The sequence below is a fragment of the Arachis ipaensis genome, chromosome B1 (assembly GCF_059453495.1).
Source record: "Arachis ipaensis isolate K30076 ecotype BB chromosome B1, ASM5945349v1, whole genome shotgun sequence".
NCBI lineage: Eukaryota > Viridiplantae > Streptophyta > Magnoliopsida > Fabales > Fabaceae > Arachis > Arachis ipaensis.
In genome coordinates, this window is record NC_142436.1 from 8,390,900 (window position 1) to 8,402,352 (window position 11,453).

Below are 11,453 nucleotides of genomic sequence, written 5' to 3' on the forward strand. Positions count from 1 at the left end.
CTTTTAAAATATAATAGGTATTTATTTTAACTAAAATTACTTCAAAAATAGATGGATCAGCTGAGCAGACGAAAAGAAAGAAAAAACAACAAACAAAAAACAAAACCCCAGACACACTGCTTGTATATTTATTTCTTCATTAAATAATATATCAAGTTAACACAAAAATAATCAATGAATAGAAGAATGAACAAACTACAGACAAGTGCATCTAAATCAAAGTTCAGAGGAGTTAATTGAACTTTCCCTTAAATAAGATGACATAAAGTAAAAGCAGAAGAGTAGCGAGGGGAATAACCCAACAGCAGCAAAAGTTTATCATGCACAGAAAGGTGACAGCTTCACAGGTCTAAGTGTTTATTGAACTACACAGACTGTTGAAGCTAATGTTTGGTCAGTAAATATTCACGGATAGTACTAAAACCCTACAGATTCTGTTGCGTACACAAAGGGTTGCTCACTGGCAGCCACCAAATGTTTCTACTAAATTTTCACAAATACTAGTTTCTCCTCCTTTTGTGATTCCATGGATGCCAAGAATAAGTTACAGCCACTTTTACTTGGCAAAAGGCAAAGTGTACTTATGTAGCGTGATGGGGGTTAAAAGTATACATTGCTAAACCTATCTCCAAGAAGTCAAGGCTAATCCTTACTCAGATTTCAACTTCCTGGCCAGTAGGTTGGGTTTCCCCTTTCTCAGCATCCTCTTCATCTTCTTCGTCTGCTTCATCAGCTAGCTTTGTCAGCTCCTCTTGAATCATGATCTTTATAGATGCCTTTCTCGGTGTGAGATCCAAATCAAAACGTGTGGCTGAAAAATGAACAAGTTTGTCAGAGGCACCTAAAGTTTATTTAGGTTCTTATCTTTTCCTGAATGCAAAGTTCTACCATTTCCTTTCTGTATGTATTTGAACATTATGCAACTTGTAGCACTTTAAAATTAGATGCCAGATTATTCAAGGGGGAACAACCAAAATATCAGTAATTAAGTGAACTCATGAGGCACAAACAAAAGCAGAATTAGTTATTTAAAGGCATAAATTTGCACTAAATGACTGTTGAACCAGTGAAAAGAGAGTTAATATTAAAAGACGTACCTAGTTGCTTCAGAATATCAGTAAATGTGGCCTGCAGAGAGAAACTAATATTTAATATTGGTAAACAAAAATCTTCAGCCAATATTAGATGAATTATTGAGTTTTTCAAGGATAAAATAATGAACAACAAATAATAACAAAACTGGCCACACAACGTCAAAAGCAGTACAAGGTTTAAGGTGAAGGAAATCTACTGCACATTACAGCCTACCAAGAGGAATGAACTGCACACATTCAAGCATCCATATTGCAAATTTAAAAGATCAAGTCAACACTAAATCATCAATACCATCCCAAGGTACCTTACTGAGTCATTCTGTAATCTATTAACTGTAATCTATTAATACCCATACATAAACTGGTGGAAAGATCTGAATTTGGTTCCCAACAACAAAGACAGAAAATGCTAAGCTGTAACCTAGGGTCTTGTATCAAGCTGTCTATGAAAACTTTAACAACAGCCGTAGTTAAGAAACATACATTATTATGAGTAAAATCACCAAAAATGCCCCCAAAAGGATTTAGCTGCTAACAAAAATACCCTTGAAAGATAAAAACAACAAAAACACCTCCAAAAGATTTTAAAACGTAACAAAAATAACCAAAAGAACACCATTTTTTATAAGTTGCAAACATCTAAACAAAATCTGATCTCTGGACCTCTTCTTTCAATTTTTTATTTAAAAAAAGTCTCCTGTTAAAAAAATTAAATAAATAAAGAAAATCCAAAATCCACAAAAAAAAAAAAAATACTTGGTGCAAAATCACCAAACTTCATGGATAAAAATGTCTCCATTTTCTTACTAATCATGCTTACAACAAACCACATCAAAAAAGCCCCTTTTTAAGAATATATACATTCGGTTATTTTTCACGTTTTTAATTTTTTTTAGAAGCACTTTTGATGTTTTGATCTCTCGAGTATTTTTGGTGGTTTACTCTTATTATGAAGTAGAATGATAAAGCTAAAACTTGTTCATCATTGCATTATCTAAAAAAATTATGAAAATTAACCAGCCATAGGATAAGTATATTTTAGTCCTGACAGCATACCGTATTGAAATCAACTTCTTTAAGAATTTCACAAATTGAATTGCGCAGCTGATCATCAGTGGGGATCTTTTTCTGATTCTTCTTGCCCTTTCCTTTGGTAACTTTTTCTGTGATACAACAGAGAGATGTATTAGAAAACCACATAATGGCAGTACATTAAGTGGGGAAAATGCACGTAACCAACTATACTGAGTTGCATTGAGAGTGGAGTTGTTAAAGCTATATGAGGTGAATGAGGGATACAGTTGGAATATCTCAGAAAGTTGGGGCAAAAAACTGGAATTACGTGATATTCAGACCTCTCAAAAGTCTTCGAGCCTTTTACTGTTTTCTTCTATTTCTCAGTAAATAACACAAGTAGGAGAGTTAGATCACTGTGGTTCTGCTCAAATCCAGCATTTAATACTGCTAGATTCAACTTCTCAATAGTTCTTGCAATATGTTCCATAAAGCACAAGGGATGAAAAAGTGTGTACATAATACTCATCCATCAGTTTTATTGATTGAAAACATCTATTGAGGTTAATGTAAAAGGAAAAGTTAACATGCTAACTAATAATCCCTCAATGCTTAAAGTGAAAACTATGATTTTTTCACTAAAACACAATACACATGATATATATTGAGATTAATAATGACAACAGGGAAGCAGTTTTCTCAACCTGTTTTCTCTTTGGAAGCAAACTTGGATGGAGTTGATGTCTTCTGCTTTCCAGCCTTATCATTTTGCTTCTTTCTTGAAAAGACCTTTGGACTTTCTTCGCCCTCATCATCAACCTTGGTAGTGGTGGCTGATGATTTCTTAGGTGTCCTCTTTGGCGTTGACCGAGATTTTTTGGTAACTGTAACACTCTCAGCTTTACTTTTTGTAGCAGATTCTTTCTTTGTGGATGACGCTTTTGAATTTTGTTTCCTTTTTTTATCATCTTCAGATTCACTTGCAGAATCACTTTCATCCTCACTTTCAGATTTCTCTGGCGTTTCATCCTCAGATTTGTCATGAACACCATTTTCATTCTCCTCCTCATTTTCTTTGTCTTTCTCTTCATCCTCAGACTCATTTTCTGTGTCACTCCTTGTTTCCTCTGCTGGTGAAGAATCTTCATTTTTCTTCCGACTCTTAATAATATGCAAAGAATGAACAAAACCAAATATAAGCAGGAGACTGCAATAATTAAATAAATACAAAGACAAATTTACCTTTTCTTAAAATTATAAATTATAGGCAGAAAAGAAGAAAGAGAGAGAATATACTCTCATGCGAAATGTTCATGTGATCTGATCATGTGAATTTTAACTATTGATCCACTCTTGCCATTAATCTTCTCTGGCCCCACCTTCAGAACCAAAGGTCAAAATTCACATAACCTAATGATGTGAATACTTCACATACAAGATCCATTCTTGAAAAGAGAATAGAGATTGAATGACATATAACTAGACTGACATGAAATGTAATACCCTAATAACAGTACAAAGCACAAACAACAATTTGCACTGATGAAGCAAGTAATGGTGTAGAAATACTGGTACCAGACCAGGTCAATATGACACTACAAACCCAACAAAACTCAGACCTTTAAAGTAATATAGCTTTATACGCTCAACACAAAAGTGTGGTATTCACATGTGGAAACGCTATGAGCTGCTCAAACTTCTATCATTTAAATTAATAAATGTTATCAAATAAACAGAACTATAATACAATATAACATGTAATTTAATGGAAGTGACCCCAATTTTCTTCAAACAATTAAAGAGAGGAGTGACAATAATAGTGAACCATGTATATGCTAACTACTCCAATTAAGAGTGCAAAACAAGCAGAAACAATACAAACATACATAGTCTGAGGGCACACAAGACTGATAATCTACCAAAAAAATTAACTTCGGAATGTACTTCATGACTAACAGCATGTTGCCCAAGTCACATTTCATTCCTGTCGTTACAGGGGTGGGAAAGTACCTTAGTAGAACGTCTTGAAGTTGTTATCCCAGACCTTGAAGTACCTCGTTTCACAACACGCTTGCGCTTTCTTCCCTAATAACAGATAAAACACAAATAACATGAACTATCAAACACAATATGTAGGGAAAACCAAAATACCTAACCATCATGAAGGAGAAATTTAAGAAACAAAAAAGGAAAAAAGAAATTGAAGTAAACCTTTTCTTTTTCTGCAAGTAGCACAGTTGTGGTTGCATGAGGAGCAACTAAGAAGTCAATCAACTTGGAAATAATATCTTCCTGCATGTGAATATGTTTAATAGGATGAGATGCAAGAGAGATGTTAATGTTAACGCATCAACCACATGAGATTGAATTTAAGTTCAAATTTTCAAAAAGATGAGAAATCACTCGAAACACAGGTTGTGGCAGGAAAAACATTTTCTACAAGAAGCCAACAAACCTTCCTTGTTGTTGCCTTGGCAATTGCTATGTCAAGCACATCACAGAATTCCAGTAGTTTTTCTTTGTTACACTTGTCAAATTTTTCCTTAACTTTGATCATATGCTTTTCCTGCAGCAACAATATTTGGATTATAGCTTTGGTGAATAAGGACTTCGAGCAAAAAGAAATATAACAGTAAATGAAATGACGACAAGACAAGCAAATCAATAAACCCTGCAACAGTTACATCACCAGTGGCAAGTTACAAGTTTTTTTTTTTTGGTGGGTATTAGGTGTGGTTACCTCATTGTCATGCCACACAAAACCAGAAAACCTTGATATATTACTCTTGATTTGAACTGCCTGCAAAAAAAAAAAAAAAAAAAAAGGCAAAAACAGAACCACAGGGGATCACAACATGAGAGACGCCCACCAATTCCATAATCCTAGACATCCTAACAACGTTTGCCTTTTAACAGTCTCACCCTGTAATATCTTATATCTTAATTTACAGAGATGGCACAATACTGAACACAAGAAATTCAAAAAGTGATGGTGTATAAATCGACTATAACAGAAAAGCAAAGATAGTTGATGAAGCAGAACATACCTTCCCTCTCCTTCCAAAGAGAATTGTATGGAGCAACTTGAAAGTATCATCAGTCTTCCTTCTAGATAATTTAAATGCCACTGAAGCAGAAAATGCAAGAGTCAAAAAGTTATTAGCTGCATTGAAGAAGCAGAAACATCATCCAAAACTTAACACAGGCAAACAAAGGCAAAATTATCAAATAAATATATTAGGTTAACCTTAGATATGGAAAACGGTACTCTTCTCTTACTCCCAACTATGGCCATTTACACTTCACCCATTATCTCAAGTGCTTAAGTTTTGATAGACCAAGTTTACAAGTGATATATTGTCTCATTAAATAACATGGAACAACTATAATTATCTTAAACTCATGCCATAAAACTTTTTAAACTGGAAGAAAGAAGCTAGAATATTTTCAACTTTATGCAGCTATTATCATCATTTAAGGTACTGTGTGTGGGAAACGGAAGATGCAGTTGTAAAAAAATTCTTTTACCAGAAAAGGAAGTGAACATAAACCTTTTTATAAAAAATGTTTAGAATTGAAAAGAATTCATGTAGCTAGTTAATAAGACAAAACCCAGTGCATGCTAATGGACTTGTCAAGTCATCACTAAAATGACTACTTTTAAGTCTGAATAATTATCTTGTGCATGTCTGCAGGATTCAAGATGCAAACTCCTCAACATCGGGGAAAATGCATTTAAGCATTTAGCCTTGTCATACATTATCATTGAAGGTTCACAAAACAGTTATATAATCATAATGAGAGCACCATACCATTGGGTATATCTTTTAAAGGTGTGCCACGACCCTGCAATTCGAAAATGAGAGAGTAAGCAGATTGGGTTAAAACAAAAATATACAATTACAACAAACAAAGCTTTTCCTTTTCTCACCATGTGGAGCCATCTAATGGGATCAAGTAACACCTTAATACAAGACACAATTGTGGCAACATCTTTTAAATATTGAATTGAAAATGATCACCTTTTCGATGTGGAATTCTTTGTTTGCATCTTTCTCTATTGATGCTACCAACCTCTCAACAGATTTCCTCTCTCGAACAGGACGATCAACAGTTGGAGTCCTTGGCTCTATCTTCGTCAATTCCTTCTTTTTCTCTTTCACTTTCTCCCCATTGACCTTCCCTCTCGAACGCTTTTTCGATCCTTTATTATCCTTGTTATCTTCAGCTTTGTCTTCTTCTTTTGACTTTCCAGCATTATCCACATCCTCATCCTCCTCTTCCTTGTTGCCGTCCAGCTCTGCTTCGATTTTCTCCTTGTCTTTCTTTTCCCCACTCTCCTGCATGTCTTTAGTGTTACCATCTACTTCCATTGCATCCACTTCTGGTTTTTCAGCTTCAACCTTTTCCTTTTCTTCTTTACTTTCCTTGACCTCATCTGCATCTGTTTTCTCATTCTCAGGTTTAAGTCCATCATCATCTTTCTTAACCTCTGATACTTCTTTCACACCATCAATTTCCTTATCCTCCTTTCCTTCTTCCACACTAACAACTTCCTTATTTTCCTTTACTTCTTCGACACTGTTAACTTCCTTATCCTCTTTGACTTCTGCACCATCATCTTTCTTGTCCTCGTTTTCTTCTTCCACATCATCATCTTTCTTGTCCTTTTTTACTTCTTTCACATCTTCAACTTTCTTGTCATCCTTTGCTTCTTCAATTTTCTTGTCATCTTTTGCTTCTTCTGCACTACCAACTTTTTTATCTCCTTCAATCTCTTCCACACCATCAGCTCTCTTCTCTTCATTAGCTCCATTTATTTCAGCCCCTTTCAACTTTTTTACTCCATTATTCTCCAAGACATTTCCTCCATCAGTTCCCAAGTCCTTATTTTCTGCCCCTTCATTTAAAGTTTTCTCCAACAAACTCTTGCCATTTGAATCTGCTTTGGAAACTTCAGTCACAGGTTCTTCCTCACCCATACTGATCTTATTTACAGATTACAGGAATGCTACAAAACTACTCCTTTATAAATACACTTTTGACTGCACTTTGTTAAAATGGACAACAACCTGGGAAAAGAAAATCATTACTCTAAATATGTCAAACAACAAAATCAAATAAAAGACATAAAAGGAAAAAGATAAGAAATGCTGAATGACATGGACCATTGAATGATAGTATATGTTCATACAAATTGTTTTAAAGATTTTAGTGGAAAACGGTTGTCTTGTTGACATGATATTCGTAAATTTTGAATGCTAATATCCTTGTTGAGATCAATTGAAAAGGCATTACAAGCAACAGATTAAAATTTAACCAAAGTTGAACTGAACAAAATATTTCTGTTGTTGCACCCCACCAACCAGAACAAAAAAGAGATTTCATGCAGTAAACGACAATTTTTTTTGTTTAAACTATAATATTTACACATAAAAATTATTTAAATTTTGGATTCATCTGAGTTTGTGGTTCGAGCATTTAATAGAAATGCACCCCCAAAAAAAATTTAAAAATTCATGCCAATCAATACTTCAATAGCTATGAATGAACGGAATTTGACCCACATGCAAACCAACAAATGAATGGAATTTGACCCACATGCAAAGCGAGAAAAAGGGGTGAACATGATAAACAGTACTATCCACCTGAGGAAGAGAAATAATTAAACTATCACCAATTAAGAAGCAATAATTAAAAATTCAAATTTGGAAATTCAATTTTGCATTAACTCCTAACAAACTCAACAAGAACCAAATCGTCCAACACGAAACAATATTCTCAACAGCACAGCACACTCACAGTCAGAAACTTAAAAAGTCAAAACACCATAATCTTCTTAATTACACCATAGAGGTAACCTATTCTCTCTAATCCAACTCAAAGAATCAAATCAGATCAAATCAAGCAAGTCCCAGTCTTCTAACCCAATTAACCAATTCAAAGCCCTATATTCCACACCTCAGATTCCACCCCACCCAAAAGAACAAATAAAAAAAACCTACACAACAATTGAAGCTAGAAAATTATAAAGACGCAAGCAAACTTTGCAAATCAAAGAGCTAAAACGGTGCGTTAGAAGGGAAATTGGATGCGCAGGAACTTACAGATTCAGAGCTTCGAAGAGAACAGAATTGAGCTTATGTTGTTCCTCCCTCTCTCTCGCTCTCTGTGCCACTGTCAGTAAGTGAAGGTGGATAGTTGTTTCCGACAATATATAGTTCGGACTTCAAATGCGGATTTAAACAGCAGTTAACTCCCACGTAGGAATATTGGCATCGCTCAAATTCGGATCCGACGGCTAAGATAGGGTGTTCGTGACGTACGTGCAAGATCAACGATCGTGACTTGGGAATTCCTTGTGTTTTTAGAATCATCAAAAGTGGTAGAATAGATGGATAAGTTAAAATGGAACAAAAAAAGTGAGTATTTAATTATTTTTAAATTAAAATAAGAGTATATACCCATTTTGGTCCTCAAAGAATTTTAAACTGGACACTTTAGTCTCCAACTAAAATTAATTAGTCAATTGGTCTCTAACAATTAACTCCGTCAGTCATTTAGGTCCTTAGCTCCGTCAACTCTAACGGAAGACAAAATGGTCCCTGAAAACTCTAAAATGGGACAAAATGATCCCTGACAACTCTAACAAGGGACAAAATAATCACTGACCCCTTTATTCGAAAACGACACTGTTCTTTTCCAATTTTCATCATATCTCGCATAATCCTAACATTCATACTCTCCTTCTTCACCTTCACAGTCTTCTTTTCCATCTTTTCCTTCCTCCTCTTTAGCTCAAAGATTAAGCCATGGTGTAATTGTCACACGTGTCGCACCTACCTCAATATGTCATAGACCACATACTTCCTAAATCTTTGTGACTAGTACATCCACCTCCTCTGTACTTCATCCACCAAAAGCATCCACTTCCATGTCTTTGATAACATCACCTCCAACACCGACAACGCCCACAACATCTTCAAGACCAAGTTCCACAACTATTCCAAGGGCACACCTTTCTCCACTCTCCGGCAAGCAACATAGATTGTTGGACATTAGGATATCATGAGAAGATTCTCCTTCGACATCATATGCAAATTCTCATTTGAAATAGACACCGAGTGATTCATTCCTTCTCTTTCGGAGTCTTAACAAATGACTTGCTGTCTGGATTCACGGGATCCATCGAAGACGACATCTAGTTGAGAGACATAGGCATTAGTTTCCTGAGTATAAATTGGTTGAGAACAAGTTGAGGATTTTTTTTCTTTTTTTTAGATAATTACATCTCCACCCAATTCCAAACAAAGTGGGCGTAGTTCCAAAAAAATAGTAACAAAAACAGAGCAATAACTACAAAGAAAACATAAAAACTAGCATAAAAAGCAAACAGTGAGCAAAAGAATATAATGATTTTAGCTCCTCCAAAGACACTTCAAGATGAACCCGATCTTATACAACATCAAATCATGATCATTCTCCTTTCAATTTTTACTCTGCAGAATTATTGGCCTTTTTCATAGATCAGTAAATCATGCATCAAAAATCAACTTCATTTGTCTTCTTATTTTCCTTAGACTTGATATTTATACTCATAAGTACATCAATTACTCCTGTATTGTCGATCTTGACACCATCGATTTGTGCATTCTACAACTTCCTCCTTTAACTTCTCTAATACCAACACTCCATTATTAAAGACAATGTTATTTCTATATCTCCATGTGCACCATATTACAAAAAAAAAATAACACCATCCACACTTTCTTCATATCTTTTTTTATCTTTCTATCCATCCACACCTCAAAGCATTCTTTGGTGGTTCCTGACCAAACCCAAATCACACTCCAATCTACTAAGATTGATCCCCACAACTTCCATATACGATCACATGAAAAAGCAAGTGATGTACCGTCTCCAATCTATCCTTATATAAGACACAAAAGAATTCCGCTTCTGGTACAATCTTAAACTTACATAATCTATCTCTAGTATTCAATCTTTCTAAAATTACAAATCACATCAGCAACTCAACCCGTGGAGGATTTTTTTTTCTTGTGAACATTAAATTTATAGAGTGTGCATTATATAGTTTGATGTTACAGTGTTAGACTGTTAGTGTTATGCGAGATATGATGGAAATTGGGAGAGAACAGTGTCGTTTCTGAACCGAGGAGATCAGGGACCATTTTGTCCCCTGTTAGAGTTGTTAGGGACTATTTTGTCCTCCGTTAGAATTAACGGAATAAAGGACCTAAATGACTGACGGAGTTAATTGTTAGGGACCAATCGACTAATTAATTTTAGTTGGGGACTAAAGCGTCCAGTTTAAAATTCTTTGAGGACCAAAATGGGTATATACTCTTAAAATAATAAAACTAATATGATTGAATTTACAAATTTAACCATGATTTTTTTTTACGTTATTATATATCATTTGTATAAAAATATATAATAATTTTTAATTGTAAGTACATATTGGGAAAAAAATCGCACAAGGGAGACGATGGCTTCACACTAAGTTCTTTTTAGTATTACTAGAAAATCATTAAGAATGACCTAGTTGAGATAATGTGAAATTTCTATTTAGAAGACAAAATACTTCGAAACAGACTCAAATTTGTTTGATTAGTAAGGTGCTAAATGTAGAGTTAATACTCAAATTAATCTCTGAAATTTGACCACCAACTCAATTTAGCCTCAAGATTTCAATCGACTCTAATTGTATCCTAAAATTTTGCCTCGAGCCTCAATTTGGCCCTTCCGGCGTTTTCTGTCATCGAGAGCTGACTTGGCAATTTTGGGAGACACCTGGCACCCTAACAGTTAGATGACGTGGCAAAATGTTTGAAGGATTCAATTTTAACCCCTAAAAATTTCAAATAAAACCTAGAAGTTCCAATTTCCCCAAATCGAAGAGTGTCTCCAAGAGGTGAGAAGAATGTTGCGAAGCAGCAGCCAAAGCTCAGGTAGCTCTGGTAGAGCTCGTTCGCATGGTGGCTGGATGAAGAACACACACGGTGACAGAGGTGGGAAGGTTCCGCATTGGTGCGGTTGTGGGTTGCGTCTTATTCTTCGGTGGTCTGGGATGGATTCCAATCCAGAAAGACCATTCTATGGATGCTCTAACTATAATGTGAGTTGGTTGAATTATTGCAAGTTGATTGTGTGTCTTATTTCTCAAATGCTTGTTGATTTTGTAGCTGTTCTTCCTCTCAATTTTTTTTTTGGATTTTTTGTGTTGTAGACTACCGATAAGAGATGGTATGGCTTTTTTAAATGGGCAGATATTGAAGAAGAAGAAGCCACAGTTGGCAGAAATGAAAGTTCAGTTAGTGAAGA

At 35.0% G+C, this 11,453-nt stretch overlaps 1 protein-coding gene across 2 annotated transcripts; it reads right to left on the minus strand.

Moving 5' to 3' along the window:
- Positions 1-235: 235 nt before the first annotated feature.
- Positions 236-8,471, minus strand: LOC107617270 (DEK domain-containing chromatin-associated protein 4). 2 transcript variants are annotated; one of them, XM_088500965.1, is made up of 12 exons: positions 8,216-8,471; positions 6,131-7,180; positions 5,921-5,954; positions 5,156-5,235; positions 4,849-4,908; positions 4,564-4,674; positions 4,320-4,400; positions 4,119-4,193; positions 2,813-3,269; positions 2,151-2,257; positions 1,098-1,128; positions 236-811 (listed from the first exon to the last, which is right to left on the minus strand). In XM_088500965.1, exons 2-12 carry the CDS (start codon positions 7,088-7,090, stop codon positions 654-656), a joined length of 2,154 nt encoding a protein of 717 aa, XP_088357091.1. In that variant the 5' UTR covers positions 7,091-7,180; positions 8,216-8,471; the 3' UTR covers positions 236-653. The 2 variants fall into 2 exon arrangements, with proteins under 2 accessions (XP_088357091.1, XP_088357090.1); XM_088500964.1 differs by lacking the exon at positions 5,921-5,954 and having other exon boundaries at positions 6,088-7,180; positions 8,216-8,351.
- Positions 8,472-11,453: the final 2,982 nt, after the last annotated feature.